The sequence below is a fragment of the Callorhinus ursinus genome, unplaced genomic scaffold (assembly GCF_003265705.2).
Source record: "Callorhinus ursinus isolate GAN/ISIS: 27379988/994484 unplaced genomic scaffold, GSC_fseal_2.0 scaffold15, whole genome shotgun sequence".
NCBI classification, from domain to species: Eukaryota; Metazoa; Chordata; class Mammalia; order Carnivora; family Otariidae; genus Callorhinus; species Callorhinus ursinus.
In genome coordinates, this window is record NW_027397077.1 from 6915223 (window position 1) to 6935317 (window position 20095).

A 20095-nucleotide genomic window follows, 5' to 3' on the forward strand; every position below is an offset into this window, starting at 1 on the left:
GGGAACACAAGCAGGGGGAGTGGGAGAGGGAGAAGCAGGCTCCCCACTGAGCAGGGAGCCCGACACGGGGCTCAATCCCAGGACCCCGGGATCATGACCTGAGCCGAAGGCAGATGCTTAACGACTGAGCCACCCAGGCGCCCCAAGGGAAATTTCTATTTATAAGAAAAAGCAGCTCTAATGAAATATTTAAATGTCTTCCTGCAGTAATAAAGCTTAATTTGTACATGACTTTGAGATTCCTATGAGATAGCCAAGTGGTGATTTCTGGCACGCAATTTGGACTTTACAGGGGAAGTCTAGGCAGAAGCTAGAGATGTGGAAATTATCATTGTAGAGATGGTAGTTATTGTTGTTAAATTGAGAAGATGCAGTTGCCCATGTCTAGTCAGCTTTGGCTGCTATGACAAAGTAACATGGACTGGGTGACCTGAATAGTAAAATTTATTTCTCATGGTTCTGAAGACAGGGAAGTTCACGGTCAAGGTGCCTTTTGATTTGGTTCCTGGTGAAGATCCTTTGCAGAAAGCTACCTTCTTGCTGTATCTTTATATGGCTGAGAGAAAAATCATTTCTTTTATCTTTTCTTATAAGGGCACTAATCCCATTCATGAGGGCTCCACTCTCATGACCCAGTTACCTCTCAAAGCCCCCACCTCTGAATACCATCACATTGAGGATTAGGGCTTCAACATAAGAATTTGGAGGGTGTGTACAAACATTCAGTCCATAGCACCTAGGGATGGCGTGTGGATCAAGAACAGCGCTAAGAAACAGTGTGGAGCCTTGGGGGATTAGCAATATTTGGTGGACATTTATTTAAATAATATTTGAAGTTTTTGTATTTGTGCGTGTGTGTGTGTATTTTTGCATGAGAAAGACTTGAGTGTTTATAAGCAAAAAAGAAGCAGTCAGCAGAATGGTAATATGGGCAAAAAAAGTTGAGTGATAGAGCAATATAAGGGTAGGTTCTTCAAACTACAATCTTCAACCTATGGGGTACACAAAAACATTCCAGGGAGAATGTGGGCATATGTATATGTATATTTTTATTTATTATTTATTTAATTTTTTTTAAGATTTTATTTATTTGACAGAGACACAGCGAGAGAAGGAACACAAGCAGGGGGAGTGGGAGAGGGACAAGCGGGCTTCCTGCGGAGCAGGGAGCCTGACGTGGGGCTCGATCGCAGGACCCTGGGATCATGACCTGAGCCAAAGGCAGATGCTTAACAACTGAGCCACCCAGGTGCCCCTGTATATGTATATTTTTAAAGATTTATTTATTTTATAGAGAGAGAATGCGTGAGCAAGGGGAGGGCAGAGGCAGACTCTGCACTGAGTGTGGAGCCTGACGTGGGGCTTAATCTCACAACCCTGAGATCATGACCTGAGCCCCAAAATCAAGAGTCAGATGCTCAACTGACTGAGCTACCCAGGCACCCTTGTATATGTATAGATTTAAAGGAATCAGTGTGTAAAACTTTACCTTCCATAAATATTCTTCTAAGAATGAATCTTGTTTCTAAATGTAAGAACTAGGGGCGCCTGGGTGACTCGAATGGTTAAGTGTCTGCCTTTGGCTCAGCTCATGGTCTCCCGATCCTGGGATTGAGCCCCACGTCATCGGGCTCCTGGCTCAGCGGGGTGTCTCCTTCTCCCTCTTACCCCTGCGCCTGCTCATGCTCTCTCCCTCTCTCTCACAAATGAATAAATAAAATCTTAAAAAAAGAAAAAGAACTAAAACCATAAAACTCTTACAAGAAAACGGGGAAATCGTCATGCATTGGATTTGAAAATGATCTCCTGGGTATGACACCAAATGCATAGTCAACAAAAGAAAAAATAGACAAATTGGACTTCATCAAAACTTTCCTTCACCAAAGAACACTGTCAACAGAATAAAAAGGCACCCCCACAGAATGGGAAAAAATATTTGTAAATCACATATCTGATGAGAGATTAATATCCAGAATATAGAGAAAGCTTCTAAACTCAACAACAAAAATACAACCTGATTCAAAAATGGGCAAAGGACTTCAATAGACATTTCTCTAAAGAAGGTTATACAGATGGCCAATATGTCCAGGGAAAGATGCTCAATATCATGAATAATTAGGGAAGTGCAAATCAAAATGACAGTGTGATGCCACTTCACACCCATTAGGATGACAATGAACAAAACAGTAACAAAACACCTCCAAAACAGAAAATAACAATTGTTGGTGATGGTGTGGAGAAATTGGAACTTGTATTATTTTCCTAGGACTGCTATAACTTGATACCACTGATGGGGTGGCTTAAATAACAAATGTATTTTCTCTCACTCTGGAGGCTAACGTCTAAGATCAAGGTGTCAGCAGTGTTGGGTTTTGGTGAGGCCTTTCTCCTTGGCTTGCAGAAGGCTGCCTTCTTGCTGTGTCCTCATACAAACTTTCTCTGTGCATGCATTCCTAGTGTCTCTTCTGACACCAGACCTGTTGGATTCAGGTCCCACTCTTAAGACCTCTTTTAACCTATGTCCTTAAAGGTCCTCTCTTCAAATACAAGCCCATTGGGAGCTAGGAGTTCAGCATATGAATGGGGTGGGGAGGGGCACAGTTCAGTCCATCGACAGAACCCTTGTGCTCTGTTGCTGGAAATGGAGAATAGAGAAACTGGTGTGGAAAACGGTATGGTGATTCCTCATAAATTAAAAATAGAATTACCAGGTGATCCAGCAATTCCACTTTTTTTTTTTTTTAATTTATTTATTTGACAGAGAGAGACAGCAAGAGAGGGAACACAAGCAGGGGGAGTGGGGGAGAGAGAAGCAGGCTTCCTGCCGAGCAGGGAGCCCGATGTGGGGCTTGATCCCAGGACCCTGGGATCATGACCTGAGCCGAAGGTAGACGCCTAATGACTGAGCCACCCAGGTGGCCCTCCACTTTTTTTTTTTTTTAAGATTTTTTTTTATTTATTCAGGGGCACCTAGGTGGCTCAGTTGGGTAAGCATCTGCTTTTGGCTCAGGTCATGATCTCGGGGTCCTGGGATTGAGCCCCCATCGGGCCCCCGGCTCAGCGGGGAGCCTGCTTCTTCCTCTCTGTCTGCTGCTCCCCCTGCTCATGCTCTCTCTCTTTCTCTATCTCAAATAAATAAATAAAATCTTTAAAAAAAAGATTTTATTTATTCATTTGTTAGAGAGAGAGAACACAAGCAAGGGGAGTGGCAGGCTTGATCCCAAGACCCTGGGATCATGACCTCAGTGGAAGGCAGACGCTTAACTGACTGAGCCACTGAGGTGCCCCTAAAGCACCAATTCCATATTTGGGTATATGTCCAAAAGAATTGAAAGCAAAGTCTCAAAGAGATTTGTACACTCAGGTTTGTTATTCACAGTAGCCAAAAGATGGAAGTAACCCAGGTGTCCCATCAGTGGATGAGTGGATAAACAAAATGTGGTGTATACATACAATGCAATATTACTCAGCCTTAAAAAGTAATGAAATTCTGGGATTCCTGGGTGGCTCAGTCAGTTAAGCGTCCAACTCTTATTTCCACTCAGGTCACGCTCTAGGGGTTGTGAGGTTGAGGTTGAGTCCTGCATTGGGTTCCATGCTGGGCATGAGGCCTGCTTGAGATTCTCTCCCTCTGCTCCTCCCACCCCCCTCTCCTCTCTCTTTCTCTTTCTCTTTAGGGGAAAAAGATATATATATCTTTTTTAAAAAGTAATGAAATTCTAATAGATCCTGCAATGTGGCTGAACGTTTAAGATATGCTAAGTGAAATAAGCCAATCATAAAAGGACAAATACCATATGGTTCCACTAGTAGGATGAGGTACATAGAGTAGTCAAAATCAGAGAGACAGAAAATAGAATGGTGGTTGCCAAGGACTGGGTTGAGAGGGGAATGAGGAATTACTGTTTAATGAGTATAAATTTTCAGTTTTGCAAGATGAAAAAAGATCTGTGGATGGATGGGGATGATGGTTATATAACATGAATGTATTTAATGCCACTGAACTATACACTTCAACACTTAAATATGGTTAAAATGGTAAATTTTATAAATTTTAAAATATCTGTATATATTTTAAAGATTTTATTTATTTATTTGACACAGAGAGCACAAGTAGGCAGAGCTGCAGGCAGAGGGAGAGGGAGAAGCAGGCTTCCTGCTGAGCAGGGAGCATGATGTGGGGCTCAATCTCAGGACCCTGGGATCATGACCTGAGCCAAAGGCAGTCGCTTAACCATCTGAGCCACCCAGGTACCCCTAAAAAATATTTTTTAAAAGATTTTATTTATTTACTTATTTGAGAGAGAGAAAGAAAGCGATGGGAGGACCAGAGGGAGAGGGACAAGCAGACTCCACACTGAGCACAGAGCCCAACATGGGCCTTGATCCCAAGACCCTGAGATCATGACCTGAGCCGAGATCATGAACTGAGCTGAAATCAAGAGTTGGATGCTCAACTGACTGAGCTCATCCAGGCGCCCCTAAAAATAATTTTTAAAAAAGAATGGATATTGTTGATTCTCCTTTTCTACTTCCCCTTTCTTACTAGCCCTTCTCTTCACTTTACCAAAAAGGCATCTCTCCATTTGAAATCTAGAGTATACTACCCCAGGGACGGAAACCCTCAAGACACCAAACTGTGTATTTATTTCATCTCCTTTGGAAGGATGTTGGGTTGGTTCCATTTTTTTAAGCTATTATGAATAAAGCTGCTGTGAACATTTTGTACAAGATTTCATTTATGTTAGGTAGAAGTGAAATTACTGAGTCTAGGGTAGTGTTGTCAGACCAGTTTCTAAAGTGGTTGTACCATCTTGTATTCTTTCCAGCTGTGTATGAGTTCTGATTGCTGAAAATCCTTGCGTATTTGCTTTTGTAAGTCTTTTTAATTTTAGCAGTTCTAGTGGGTGGGTATTAGTATCTCATTGTGGTTTTAATCTGTTTTTTTTTTAAAGATTTTATTTATTTATTTGAGAGAGAGAAAGAGAGAGAGAGAGAGAGCGCATGAGAGGGGGGAAGGTCAGAGGGAGAAGCAGACTCCCCGCCGAGCAGGGAGCCCGATGTGGGACTCGATCCCGGGACTCCGGGATCATGACCTGAGCCGAAGGCAGTCGCTGAACCAACTGAGCCACCCAGGCGCCCAATCTGTTTTCTTTATGACCAGTAATAGTAAGCATTTGTCAGATGTGTGTTACAAATATTTACTCTTGTTCCATAGTTTGCCTCTTCATTTTTTAAAGTGTCTTTTTTTTTTTAAGATTTTATTTATTTATTCATGAGAGACAGAGGGAGAGAGAGAGAGAAGCAGAGGGAAAAGCAGGCTCCCAAGGAGCAGGGAGCCCGATGCAGGTGAAGAACATGTATTTTTGTTCTTAAAGATTTTTTATTTATTTATTTGACAGAGAGAGACACAGCGAGAGAGGGAACTCAAGCTGGGGGAGTGGGAGAGGAAGAAGCAGGCTCCCAGCTGAGCAGGGAGCTGGATGTGGGCCTTGAACCCAGGACCCTGGGATCATGACCCAAGCTGAAGGCAGACACCTAACGAATGAGTCACCCAGGTGCCCATGAAGAACATGTTTTAATTTTAATCTTTTTCTTTATTGTTAATGCTTTTGGATCCTTTATAGAAGTCTTTGCTGAGGGCGCCTGGGTGACTCAGTTGGTTAAGCGACTGCCTTCGGCTCAGGTCATGATCCTGGAGTCCCGGGATCGAGTCCCATATCGGGCTCCCTGCTCAGCGGGGAGTCTGCTTCTCCCTCTGACCCTCTTCCCTCTTGTGCTGTCTGTTTCTCATTCTCTCTCTCTCAAATAAATAAATAAAATCTTTAAAAAAAAAAGAAGTCTTTGCTGACACAAAGCTCAAAAAGATTTTCTCCTGTGTTTTCTTTTAGAAGCTTTATAGTTTTAGCTTCTACATTTATGTCTGATCCATTTTTAATCAGCTTTTAAGTGTGGTATGATGGTAGGCAAGCAAGTGCCATCAAAAGGGAATCAGGATATGGTTCTGGAGAGGGAGCCTGAGAAACAGACGCCACATCTAGGGATGGCAGCAGGCATGTAAATTCCCCATTCCAAATTGGAGGACTCTTTAGAGGTCCTGTAATTGGAATCAATACACTTAAAATCTTTTAACAGAAATTTTGCAAGGGACAAGGGTGCTGCCAGCAGCCACTGATTCCCACAGTGCATATTAAAGTTGTTACTGTTTAAAAATTCATAGGTGGATCTTATTTGGTAGGTGCTCAAATCAACTTTTGCCTGTTGATGCGCCTTTGATGTTCTTAGTTGATTGTACTGTGTGGCCCAAAGCATTTACTTTGGAAAAAAATTAGAGTGTTTGGTGTAGGATTAAGGTGCTATGTACTGCATACAGAATAGGACCCCTGGTTCTGCTTTGTTGGCTTTTGGAACTGAAATCATGATTAAAAAGGATGGCCCTGGGTATTAGAATTATGCTGTTAGAGGTAAAATTTTTGGACCTTTGCAAGATGGACCAGAGTGGAAGTGTTTGCCAAGAATGTTTTCATTTATTATTTATTACTCTTTTTTTAAAAAAAGATTTATTTATTTGAGAGAGAGAGCAAGCAAGCACACATGTGAGTGGGAGGAAGGACAGAGGGAGAGGGAGAGAGAGAATCTCAAGCAGACTCTGCTGAGCGTGGAACCCAACATAGGGCTCGATCTCATGACCCTGAGATTATGACCTGAGCTGAAATCAAGAGTCGAATGCTCAACCAACTGAGCCACCCATGCACCTCCTAAGAATGCTTTTATTAATGAAGAATGAAAGGCAGGGGAGTCTCGGAAACAATCAGCTACCATCATCGTTCCAACCATAAACAGTGCTGACCTACAGTGGGGGGTCTTTTTTTGCCAGACGTACTGGTCAGCTTCCAGGAAACCAGTCTTTAGGTTCTAGAGGAGTATGGTTGCAAAGTTCAGTGGAAGGGCATCAATAGGAGTGTAGCCTGTAGACTAGTATAATGCTTACCATCTCCAGAAGCAGCTGACCCCTGTTCAACTGCTATTCATATGGAACCATTTTTCACTTCAATCTTCAAAATTCTCATTTGACTATTTTACTACTCATCCAGATCTGTACCTGCATTAGTTTCCTATGCTAATTTTCAGAACTCACCAAGGGGTCCTTTTACTGATTGGTGGGTAGCATGTGTTGGGGGTGGGATCTGGGCAGATCTGGGCAGATCTGCCAACAGAAGTGGCAGGCCCTTCTGTTCCATTGATCTATATGCTCATCCTTATGCCAGTGCCATACTGTCTTGATTACTGTAACTTTGTATTAAGTCTTAAAATCAGGAAGTGTGAGTCCTCTAACTTTGTTATATATACAGGCATACCTTGTTCCGTTACATTTTGTAGATATTGCATTTTTTACAGATTGAAGAAGGTTTATGGCTACCCTGAGTTGAGCAAGTCTCTCAGTGCCATTTTCCACCAGCTTTTGCTTACTTTGTATCTGTGTATCACATTCTCAAGATATTTCAAACTTTTCATTGTTATTGTATTTGTTACGGTGATCTGTGATCAGTGATTACAATTTGCTAAAAGCTGAGATGATGGTTAGCATTTTTTAACAAAGTATTTTTTTAATTAAGGTATATGCATTGTATTTTTAGAATGCTATTGCACACTTAATAGACTACCATATAGTGTAAACATTTATATGTACTGGGAAACCAAAAAATTCATTTCACTCACTTTATTGCTGTTTCACTTTATTGCAGTAGTCTGGAACCAAACCTGCAGTATCTCCAAGGTATGCCCGTATTCTTTTCTGTTTTGCACAGATGGTATGATATTACAAATAGTATTTTACACTAATAGCTTATCCTAGATAATTAACATAGCTACCTCATTTTTTTTGAGAATTGCATGGCATTTCAGTAGTGTAGTATACTCTATTGGTGTACATTTAGATTTTATAATCTTTTGCTATTACAAACAGCGCTGCACTGTGTGTGTTTGTAAACATGTCACCTCACTGTAAGTTTCTAGAGAATGAATTCCTAGAAGAGGAACTAGAAAGTCAGGTAATATGCGTTTGAAATTTTGTGAATATTAGTTTTCCTTATGTTACTGATTATTAACTTCATCCCCATTGGTCGGAGAAGATACTTATGTGGTATCAACCTTTTTATATCTACTGAGACCTGTTTGCGGTTTAACAAATGGTTCATTCTGGAGACTATCCCAGGTGCACTTAAGAAGATGTGATTCTGCTACTGTTTTGTAGAGTATTTATATGTGTCTGTTAGGTCTAGTTGATTTATTATGTTCTCTATTTCCATTTATTCTGTTTGGTTGACCTATCTATTATTGAAAGTGGGGTTTCAGGTCTCCAGCTATCAGAGAACTATTTGTTTCTCTCTTCACATGTTTTCAGTTTTTGCTTCATGTATTTTGAGAGTGTTATACTAATATTTATGATCGTTTTATCTTCTTGCTGTATTTTTTGAACCTTTTAATTAATATATAGTGTCTTCCTTTGTCTTTCATAAACTTTGGATTCAAAGTCTGTTTTGTCTGATATTAATCTAGGTCCCCAGCTTTCATTTGATTACTATTTGCATGGAATATGTTTTCCATCTTTTCACTTTCAACCTATTTGTGTCTTTGGATCTAAAGTGAGTCTCTTGAAGCATATACAGCTTATTACAGTTATACATATATAGCATATGCAGTTGATCCTTGAACAGTGCGGTGGGTTGGGGTGCTGACTCCATGCACTGTCGAAAATCTGTGTATAACTTTTGATTCCCCCAAACTTAACTACCAATAGTTTACTGTTGACTAGAAGCCTTACAGATAGGATAAACAGTCTGAAGGCAGACGCTTAACCACGCTGAGCCACGCAGGTGCCCCTCGATACTTTCTTATATGATAGAAACACTGTAGATGTTTATACATATTACTGAAATTAGACATCAAAAATGAAAAGATTGGAGCCCCTGGGTGGCTCAGTTGGTTGGGTGTCTGACTTGATTTCAGCTCAGGTCCTGATCTTAGGGTCGTGAGGTCCACCTCCCTCCCCCAACCCTCTGCGCTCAGCAGGGAGTCTACTTCTCTCCTCCCTCTCCCTCTGCTCCTCCCCTTGCTCATGCGCTATGTGCGCTCTCTCTCTAAAATAAATAAATCTTTTTAAAAATGAGAAGATTCTGTGAAAAAGAAATTCGCATTTACTTACAGGTATAATGATTCATGCATTGATACCAAAGAAGCAGCATTATAGGCTAGGCTACCGTGAAGCAATTTGCTTCACGGTAGCCTAGCCTATACATTAAGGATTGAATCATTGTAAAGATTTTATGGTATATAGAAGTAAGTCATATTCATAATACAGTATTGGAAACACTGTTAGGTTTTAAAACTGATACGTAGTTTCTCCAATTACGGGAGAAAGAGGCATACTGTATGGTAATATAATTCTTTGAAAGCAGTGTTATGGGGCGCCTGGTGGCTCAGTTGTTAAGCATCTGCCTTTGGCTCAGGTCATGATCCCAGGGTCCTGGGATCGAGCCCCACATCGGGCTCCCTGCTCAGTGGGAAGCCACTTCTCCCTCTGCCTCTCCCTCTGCTTGTGTTCCCTCTCTTGTTGTCTCTCTCTCTGTGTCAGATAAATAATAATAAAAAGAAAGCGATGTTATAAAACAGTAAGAAAACTAACACAATATTAATTTTATATTAACTATCACTCATCTGTCCCCTTCCATTCAAGTCTTGCACATGATGTTCTACATGGTGAATACTTGGGTGATGATGACACAAAACATCTCACATGGTTCTTGCCATACAGTTACTATGTTTTCACACAAAGACACATAATACAACTGTTCAGCTTGGGGGTTGGTCTTGCTCTTTCAAGTGGCAGAGGTAGAAGAGGTGGAAGTAGAAGCAGGAAAGGCCTGCACACTCTATAACTTTATGGAAATACATCCTAATTTCTGACTTCTTTGGTTTCCAGTTTCTCTGAAGTTGTTTCTACGGTGGTACCACTATCCTTCCACTGTTTGCTTTAGTTTCAGTGCTTGTACCTTAGAAGGATTGTATCATCAAAGAAGTTAAAAGCAGTCTTGAATAATTAGAATGCTTCTGCCAGATGTCTGATATCAGTTTGTTTTCTGGGACTGTGCTTCTATAACCTCTTTTTTTTTTTTAAGATTTTATTTATTTGAAAGGGAGAGAGAGCTTGCCTGAACAGGGGCAGGATCAGAGGAAGAGGGACAAGCATACTCCCTGCTGAGCAGGGAGCCCGATGGAGGGCTCGATCCCAGGACCCTGGGATCATGACCTGAGCTGAAGGCAGATGCTTAACTGACTGAGCCACCCAGGTGCCCCATCTTTCTTCTACATCTTCTTCATTTGTCATGGTTTGGAAGTACTCATCTCCATCGAGTCATCTTTTAATTTTTCTGGTGTGGTGTGTGTTAGCTCTTGAATTTCTCCAAGATCCATATTTTGAAACGCTTCATCCCCCACCTTTTTTATCCACTCTTTTCATGATTTCCTTGATTGTCTCTGTTGTAAATCCTGTGAAGTCGTCACAACATCTGGACACAGTTTTCTCCAGCAGGAACTTATTATTTCAGGTTTGATGGCTTTTCCTATAACAATGGCATCTTCAGTGGTGTAATCCTTCCAGACTTTTGGGTGCCTGGGTGGCTCAGTTGGTTGAGCGTCTGACACTTGGTTTCAGCTCAGGTCGTGATCTTGCAGTTGTGAGATTGAGCCCCAGATGGGGCACTGCACTCTGCGCAGATTCTCCCTCTCCCTCCCACTATGCTCCACTCCTTGTCACACACACTCTCTCTCTCTAAAGTAAATAATAAAATCTTAAAAAAAAAAAAAATCCTTCCAGACTTTCATGATGTTCTATCAGTTCTTTTTCATAGCATTAACAGTCCTTTCCATAGAGTACCATGTATAATAAACCTTCAAGGTCTTTATGATCCCCTGATCTAGAAGCTTGATTAGAGATGTGTTTGGGGGCAAGTAGACCACTTTGACACCTTCGGTGTTGAACTCCTGGGGTTCTGGGTGGTCAAGGGCATCGTCTAATATGGAAAGAACTTTAAAGAGACAGTTCTTACCAGCAAGTTACTTCCTGACTTCAGAGACAGCATCAGTGGAACCAATCCAGAAAGACGGTTCTTGTTCAGGCCTTCTTGTAGAACCAAAAGACTGCCAGCTGTTATTTATCTTTTCCCTTCAAGGCTTGGGGGTTAGCAGCTTATGGATCATGAACCAGACTCAAAATGGTAGAGTTAGCCTATACCTTCTTGCCTTATATCTTGGTGCTCTCTTTTCTTCTTTACGAATAGATGTCCTTTCTGGTATTTTTTTTTTTCCTCCCAGAGTAAGACACATTCATCAGTATTATAAACCAGATAGCCTTTTTCCTCAGTGATTTTATTAGTGGCCCAGAGAACTCATCTGCTGCTTCTTGGTGGGCAGAAGCTGCCTCTCCTGTCGTCTTGACATTTTTTTAAGCCAGATCTCTTTCTAAAATTATCAAACTATCCTTTGCTGGCATTAAATTTTCTAGTTTTAGATCCTTCACCTTTCTTTGCTTTAAGTTGTCATATAATGGCTTTGCTTTTTCTCAAATTATGTTAGAGCCTGTAAGTATGCCTTTCTTAAAGCAATCCTGCACCCACATAAAGCTGCATTTTCAATATGAAGTAAAAAGATATTTTGCAAAAATTTCAAGGTTTTCTTGCCTGCCAGTGTAGCTGCAGTGACGGCTTCGTGAATTTTTCTTTCTTTCCTCTCTCTCTCTCTCTCCTTCCCTCCTTCACACTGGATTCATGAAACAGCAGGCAACTGCAACCGCAGACCTCTATGGTACATATCAAGCAATTCACCTTTTTCTTGTAATGTCATGACTTACTCTGCTTCTTGGGAAGACTTTCAGCATCACTAATGGCACTTCATATGGGTCCCATGGTGTTATTCAAGGTTTATGGTGTTGCATTAAACATGATGAAAAATACAGGAGAACCGGGAGAAGCCACTTTTTACTGTGATATGCAATTTGCCAGAAAGAGTAACAGCCTCTGCAGGGATGATTAGTGTCACTTTTTTTTTTTTAAGGGGATACTTACAACACTTGAGCTCACTGAAATAGCAGCAGGAGGTGACTGTGAAATTATTACAGTAGTATAGTATGTACTACAGTTAATCTTATATAATTATGATTTAATACAATGTCTTTACATTTGTTTACATTTTTCTCAACTGCAAATGGTACAACTTATGGTCTGTGAGTTTGTAAATTTTGATACATTTTAACTTCTTTTTTTAAAGATTTATTTACTTTAGAGAGAGAGTGCGCACTTGAGTGGAGGGAGGGGCAGAGGGAGAGAAGCAGACTCCCTGCTGAGCGGGGAGCCCAACACAGGGCTCCATCCCAGGACCATGAGATCATGACCTGAACCTAAACTGAAATCAAGAGCCGGACGGACGCTTGACCAACTGAGCCACCCAGGCGCCCCAAATTTTAACTTTTTATTAGTTTTGTGTGTATTTTATGGTAGTAAGTGATAAAATAGGCAAATATCTACATATATATTTTGTGCCTTCATGATATACCTTACTTCTTCTTAGTTTTATTCAGTATTTTTAGATTACATCGTTTATCTGCAAGTTTTCAACTTTGTCATAAATCTCCAAAAATGTTTCTACTATATTTATTGAAAAAAAATCTGTGAAAAGTGGACTCACCGCAGTTCAGATTTGTGTTGTTCAAGGATCAGCTGTAGTTAGATCATGTTTTTTTAATTTGTTTTGCTCATGTCCTCTTTTGATTAGAAAATTTTAAACTATTAACATTGAAAGTAATTACTGATAAGGAGGGACTTCTGCTATTTTGATTTTTGTTTTCTATGTGCCCTATACCTTTTTTTGTCCTTCGTTTCTTCCATTGTTGCATTTTTTTTGTTTGCAGTGAAATGTTTTGATTCCCTTCTCATTTTCTTGCATGTGTATTCTTTGTGGTTCCCATGGGAATTACATTTAACATCCAACAGTTATAACAACTTAATTTGAATTTATATCAACTGAAGTTCAGTAGCATGCAAAAACTCCGCTTCTGTACAGCTTCTCTTTCTGTTATCAGTGTCACAGGTAACATCTTTATAAATTCTGTCCCCAGTAACCTAGATTAATAATTGTTTTTTATACATCTGTCTTTTATTATTTATTTTTGGTGTGCAAAGGTTTTTTTTTTTTTAAAGGTTTTATTTATTTGAGAGAGAGAATGAGAGAGAGAGAGAGAGCATGAGAGGGGGGAGGTTCAGGGGGAGAAGCAGACTTCCCACTGAGCAGGGAGCCCAATGTGGGACTTGATCCTGGGACTCCGGGATTATGGCCTGAGCCTGAGCCGAAGGCAGTTGCTTAACCATCTGAGCCACCCAGGCACTCACACAAAGGTGTTTTTATTAAAGCATGGAGACAGGACCCATGGGCAGAAAGAGCTGCCTGTGAGTCTGTCTTTTAAATCATGTGGAAAATAGGGGCGCCTGGGTGGCTCAGTCATTAAGCGTCTGCCTTCAGCTCAGGTCATGATCCCAGAGTCCTGGGATCGAGCCCCATATTGGGCTCCCTGCTCCACAGGAAGCCTGCTTCTCCCTCTCCCACTCCCCCTGCTTATGTTCCCTCTCTCGCTGTGTCTCTCTCTGTCAAATAAATAAAATCTTTAAAAAAAAAAATGTGGAAAATAAAAAGTGAAGTTACAAACCAAAGTTACAATAATACTAGCTTTTATAATTGCCCCTGTGTTTATCTTTACCAGAGACCTTATTTCTTCATATGGCTTTGGTTACTGTTTAGCTTCTTTGTCATTTCAACTAGAACTCCTTTAGCATTTCTTGGAGGGTTCATCTAGTGGTTCACGAACTTTCTCAGCTTTTATTTACCTGGAAATGTCTTAAATTCTTCCTCATTTTTTGGAGGACAATTTTGTTGGACATAGAATTCTTGATTGGCAGTTTGGTTCCCCCCCCCCTTAGTATTTTCAGAAATTGTCCACTGCCTTCTGGCCTCCAGGGTTTCTAATGAGTAATTGGCTGGTAATCATATTGAGGATCTCTTGTCACTTCTCTCTTGTTGCTTTGAAAATTCTTTGTCTTTGATCATAATGTGTTGGATGTGAGTTTATCCTACCTGTACTTTATTTTTTTTAAAGATTTATGTATTTTATTGAGAGAAAGCTTGAGCACACGCATTGCACACAAGCGGGGGAAGGGGCAGAGGGAGAGAATCCTCAAGCAGACTCCCCACTGAGCATGGAGTGGGCCGAGGGGCTACATCCATGACCTGAGCTGAAACCAAGAGTCGAATGGTCAGCCAACTGAGCCACCCAGGCGGCCTCCGTGTATTTCATTTAGTTTCCTAGATTTGGAGATTCATATCTTTCAGAAAATTGGGGTGTTTTTTGTTTTTTGGGTTTTTTTGGCCATTATTTCTTCAAATAATCTTTTTGTCCTTTCTCTCTTCTTCTAGGACTCCCTTCTCATCTATTACATAATGACTGTCAGTTTGACAGCATCTCCAGGCCCCATAGGTTTTGTTCATCTTTGTTCATTCTTTTTCCTTTCTGCTCTCCAGACTTCATAATTTCAACCCTCTTCTCTTCAAGTTTGCTTATGCTTTTGCCTGCTCAGATCTGTTGAACCCCTCTAGTGAACTTTTCGTTTCAATTATTGTACTTTTCAGCTCCAGGTTTTTTATTCCACTGTATAAATTTCTGTCTCTGTAAATATTCTCATTTTGCTTATACATTGTTTTCCTGATTTCCATTAGTTCTTTAAGCATAATTAAGATAGTTGTTAGAAAGTCTTTGTCTAGCAAATCTGATATCTGGATTTATTAAAGATAGTTTCTTTTCTTTTTTTTTTAAGATTTTATTTATTTGACAGAGAGAGGCACAGCGAGAGAGGGAACACAAGCAGGGGGAGTGGGAGAGGGAGAAGCAGGCTTCCCGCGGAGCAGGGAGCCCGATGTGGGGCTCGATCCCAGGACGCCGGGATTATGACCTGAGCCAAAGGCAGACGCTTAACGACTGAGCCACCGAGGCGCCCCAAGATAGTTTCTGCAATTTATTTTGTTTCTTTGAATGGGCTGTATTTTCTTGTTTCTTTGTATGTTTTGTGATTTTCTTTTTCTTGTTATTGAAAATCGGGCATTTGACTATCATGATAACTCTGGAAATCAAATGCTCCCCTTTTGTTGGGGTTTGCCAATTTTTGCGGGGGGGATTGCTGGAGGCTATAGTAGTCTGTTTTGAAGTTTTTTCTCAACTATTTTGCAAAGACTATTCCCTGTCATCACTGTGTGATCACTGATGTCTATCCCGTTAGCTCATGTTCATCTAATGTTTTCCATGAACAGCAGAAGCTCAAACAAATGAAAACAAACAAAAACACCAACAAAAACAAAGAGAAAAGCAGAAAAATGAATAACCACCTCTGTCTGTTTTTGGATATTGGTTCTGTGCTGGGGCATTCTTTCAGCATCTAGCTAGGCTTGCTCTGGGCCCTGGGATCAACCTGAGGTGAAAGCTTAAGGTCTTTTCAGGTCTTGTCTCATCATGTGTCTTGCCTGGGTATGCGTGTAGTTTTCTAAATTTTCCCCTATGCTTGTTGTTTGGAATGTCCTAATTTCCCAAAGTGTTTTCACCCCAACTTCTCCATATCTGTGAGTCTGCTTTGCAGCTTTTATTAGCAGTGCTTGCCGCATCCCCACCCACCACTAAAGTTCTGAGTTAGGTGAAACAGAGACAAACACCAACACCTCACATCAGTCCTTCAGATATCTCCCAGACAGATTAGAAGAGATGTGCACAGTAATCTGCAAATCAGGTTTCCCTCTGATTTGAAGGAGGGAGCTGGGAACTGGGCTGCCACTTCTTCAATACCAAAACCTCTGCCTGTGCAAGGGTGGGTGGGACAGGGATGAGTAAAAACACCACAAAACCTTACTATTATTTTGAAGATAGCTTTTTCTTTCTTTCTTTCTTTCTTTTTTTAAGATTTTATTTATTTATTTGACAGAGAGAGAGATAGCAGCAGCGGGAACACAAGCAGGGGGAGTGGGAGAGGGAGAAGCAGGCTTTCCCGCTGAGCAGGGAGCCTGATGTGGGGCTCAATCCCAGGACCCTGGGATCATGACCTGAGCCGAAGGCAGACACTTAACGACTGAGCCACCCAGGCGCCCGGAAGATAGCTTTTTCTTGATTGAGCAGAAAAGTTCTCTTGGTGGTTGTACACCTTTGGCTGCTTTCTAAGCTCCAGCAGGGCTGGCTCAGACATTTACTGCTGTTTTTTGATATTTCTGTGGAGGAACAAGACTTTGGAACTTCCTCATCTGCCATTTTGCTGAAACGTGGTTTGTCTTTTCACTCTCTTGGTAGTATACTTTGCACAAAAGTTTTTGATTTTGATGAAGTCCACTTAATTTTTTCCTTGTGCTTTTGGTGTCATTTAAGAAACCTTTGCCAAATCCAAGGTAATGAAAGTTTGCATCTTTTTTAGTAGCTGTAGCAAAGGTCCTGGAGATGACTTCTCAGCTTGACTTGGGTTACATGCACCTTTTCAGTTTTAATTTTATTTATTTTTTAGCAGGAGAAAATTAAATTTAGTGTCATACATATGAGGAATCCATGCAGACATGAAATTCCCAAGGTAGTCTAGCAACATGAGATTTATATGACATACTGAATAAGGAGAGGGTTAGGGGCCTGAGGGTACAAAGAAGAAGACCCTTAGCAGAAAGGTGAGAAGAGACGTTTGGAAAACAGACTTTGCCCTATTATGCAGATAAATTTTTTGGTAAAGAGGAATCTCTGTTAATACTCTTCCTGATACAGTCAGACAGTTAAGAAGGAGGTAAAGAGCTTTTCTGCTCAGTTTTGATTTGTTTTAATTCCCAATAATGTTTATCTCATAGTGTGGTACATCTTGGTACATGCCCATTTTTAGAGCAATTACTGTGATGAGGGTGGTAGACTATTCTGATTGACAAGGTTGGACTGTGTAGGATCAACCATGGGCTGAGAATGGTGTTCAAGATGCTGTTTCCAAAAAGGAAGGTGAATGGATGATAGAAAAATTAGTAAATATTTAGTAAATGTAAAGCATTCTTTTTTTTTTTTTAAGATTTTATTATTTATTTGACAGAGAGACACAGCGAGAGAGGGAGCACAAGCAGGGGCAGTGGGAGGGAGAAGCAGGCTTCCTGCGGAGCAGGGAGCCCAATGCGGGGCTTGATCCCAGGACCCTGGGATCATGACCTGATCCGAAGGCAGATGCTTAATGACTGAGCCACCCAGGTGCCCCCAGAGTACACATTTTTGGGTGCCTGGGTGACTCAGTCGGTTGAGCGTCCAACTGTTGATTTTGGTTCAGGCCGTGATCTCAAGTCCCACGTTGGGCTCTACTGGTGGGCATGGAGCCTGCTTGGGATTCTTCTCTCCTACTGCCCCTCCACCCCCCTCGCTCACTCTTTCTCTTAAAAAAAAAATGTATTTCTCTTGGTATAAATTAATAAGTAAATGTTTAAAAGTGACTTCCAGGGGTGCCTGGGTGGCACAGTTGGTTAAGTGACCCAACTTTTGGTTTTGGCACAGGTCGTGATCTCAGGGTCATGAGATCAAGCCCTGCATCAGGCTCTGCGCTCAGTGTGGAGTCCTCTTGAGACTCTCTCTCCCTCTCCCCTTCACCCCACTTGTGCATGCGTGCTCCCTCCCTCTCTCTAAAATTAAAAAAAGTAAAATTAAAAAGTGACTTCCAAAAATATCCCTGTTGTTGTTCCTGATAAGCCAAGGTGGAAGAAATTAGTTTAGCCTTTTCTTCATGTTCTAATGTGTTTATATTTTGTGGTTTGTTTTATACAGGTACTACTATAACAGAGTTTGATAGCAAAAGGATCTACTTACTGGGCTCTCTTAACATAGAAAGAGATGTGGGGGGATTCTCGATCTGCTAACAGAACAGGACCTTTTCGGTAAGTCTTGAAAGTTGAATATTGAAATTGTAATATTTTAATGATAAAGATATAATATTTTTTGGTCTGTCATAAAGAGGGATATTTTCTTTGAATAGAAATAGCTCTGGTTTTTTAAAAATAGAAGCTATTTAAAAAATTTCTAGTCATTTCCAAAGTGCTTGTGAGGTTGAATACTGAGCATGCCAAGTGTTTTGTGTTTCAGCACCTTTTTTTTTTTTTAAGATTTTATTTGTCAGAGAGCAAGAGAGCACAAATGGGGAGCAGCAGGCAGAGGGAGAAGCAGGCTCCCTGATGAGCAAGGTGCCATGAACTTGATCTGAACCAAAGGCAAACACTTAACTGACTGAGCCACCTAGGGGTCCCAATGTTTTAGCACTTTTTAAACATTAAAAAATAATCCCCCAATTATTTTTTTAAATCTCTTTTAACAAAGTAATACATACTTGGCAAATAAGGAAAGCTAGCAAAAACATACATGAACATTTATATATGTAAATAAAAGTTTTGTTAATTTCACTAATTTATGTGTAGAATCCAGAGCTGTGTTTGGCCCATGGCACATTGTGTTTCAGTTATCAAAAATAGTTCTGAGAAAAAAAAAATTACTGGATGCAATTTTCTAAGGTACATTTCAATATTAAGGGTTACTGTGTACAAAGATGAGTTGAGAAGGTAGTACCATTCAGTTATTAGTAGATTATATTTTAGATTTGTAGGGAGTTAATTTTCTAATAGCCAGTATAATAAATGATGACTGTATTTTTAAAGCTTTTGCATTGTGCTTACAATTAATAAAATGCCAAAGGAATGTGATTTTTTTATGGTTTATGCTTTTATGGTTTTACTTGGTGTATGGCAAAGAAATCTGACCTTTAAAGTTATATATTAAAAAATATTTTTATATATATATTGTAAATATATATATATTTTAAAAATGCTCCAATTGAAACTTCTGTTACTAGTAAATTTTCTTTTGGATTGGCAGTCTGCAAGATTTTATCACGCAAATTCAAGAGGTATTCTCATTATTCTGAAGCTGGGGGTTCCAGTGAAAAATTAGGTAGAGAACTGAGTTTTAAAATCCATATAATATTTAGTAAAGCTAGTGTTTCATAAATACTAAATGATAGGGGTCTTTACTTTTGGCTCAGCAGTCTTTAAATTAAAGCAGTGGTGATGATGCTGGGTATGTTTTTTCCTTTCAAAATTTAGGGTCTGCATCAGTGGTCAGCAAATTATAGCCTGCAGCTCACTTTTGTTTTACTGTAACACAGCCATGATCATTTGTTTACAAATTGTCTATGATTGCTTCCATTCCACAGTGGCAGAGTTGAATAGTTGTGACAGACTGCAAAGCCTAATATCAGTATTGTCTGGCCTTTTGTGGAAAGTTCGCCAATCCCTAGTTTAGATCAATGGGTTTATGCTTCAACATTTTTAAATATTTAGGTTGTAATCTATCCTTTTTTACTTATAGTTATGGATAACTATTTTGTAAGTAAGGCTATTTCTTATAGAGTTAATCTAATTTAGATTACTTTTTTTATTTTTTATTTATTTAGATTGTTTAGGTAAGCCTTCAGAAATGTTGGTTAACCTTAGCTCTATTTTGTAACTTTAAAAAAATTTTCAGAACATTTTTTCTTTGACCAAATTATTATTTAAAATTATATTTCCCCACTGTAATTTTAGTTTAAATGTTATTACATGCTATTTTTAAGATCTTTGACTAGAATGGAGATGTAGTTTATATGGCATAACTTTTTGGAAGACTAATTTGGATTTTTAAAAAGGTATAGGGGCGCCTGGGTGGCTCAGTTGGTTAAGCGACTGCCTTCGGCTCAGGTCATGATCCCAGGGTCCTGGGATCAAGCCCCGCATCAGGCTCCCTGCTCGACGGGAAGCCTGCTTCTCCCTCTCCCACTCCCCCTGCTTGTGTTCCCTCTCTCTCTGTCTCTCTCTCTGTCAATTAAATAAATAAAATCTTAAAAAAAAATAAAAAAAATAAAAAGGTATATTGGGGTGCCTGGGTGGCTCAATCAGTTAAGCATCTGCCTTTGGCTCAGGTCAT

General features: G+C 40.2%; 1 protein-coding gene across 8 annotated transcripts in view; it reads left to right on the forward strand.

The window, feature by feature from the left end:
- The window catches only part of RBM6 (RNA binding motif protein 6), a 102133-nt gene that overhangs the window by 6458 nt on the left and 75580 nt on the right, over positions 1 to 20095 (forward strand). For 7 of the 8 annotated variants that reach the window (XR_012380889.1, XM_073901235.1, XM_073901230.1 and 4 more), the window contains one exon: positions 17912 to 18021. Coding sequence is in view for 4 of the 8 variants with exons in the window: in XM_073901235.1 (XP_073757336.1) it covers positions 17978 to 18021 (44 nt within the window). In the remaining 4 variants the exon portion in view is untranslated. Of the gene's footprint in view, positions 1 to 7745; positions 7778 to 17911; positions 18022 to 20095 lie in introns of those variants that run through there. The other variant, XM_025885757.2, reaches the window with a different exon arrangement.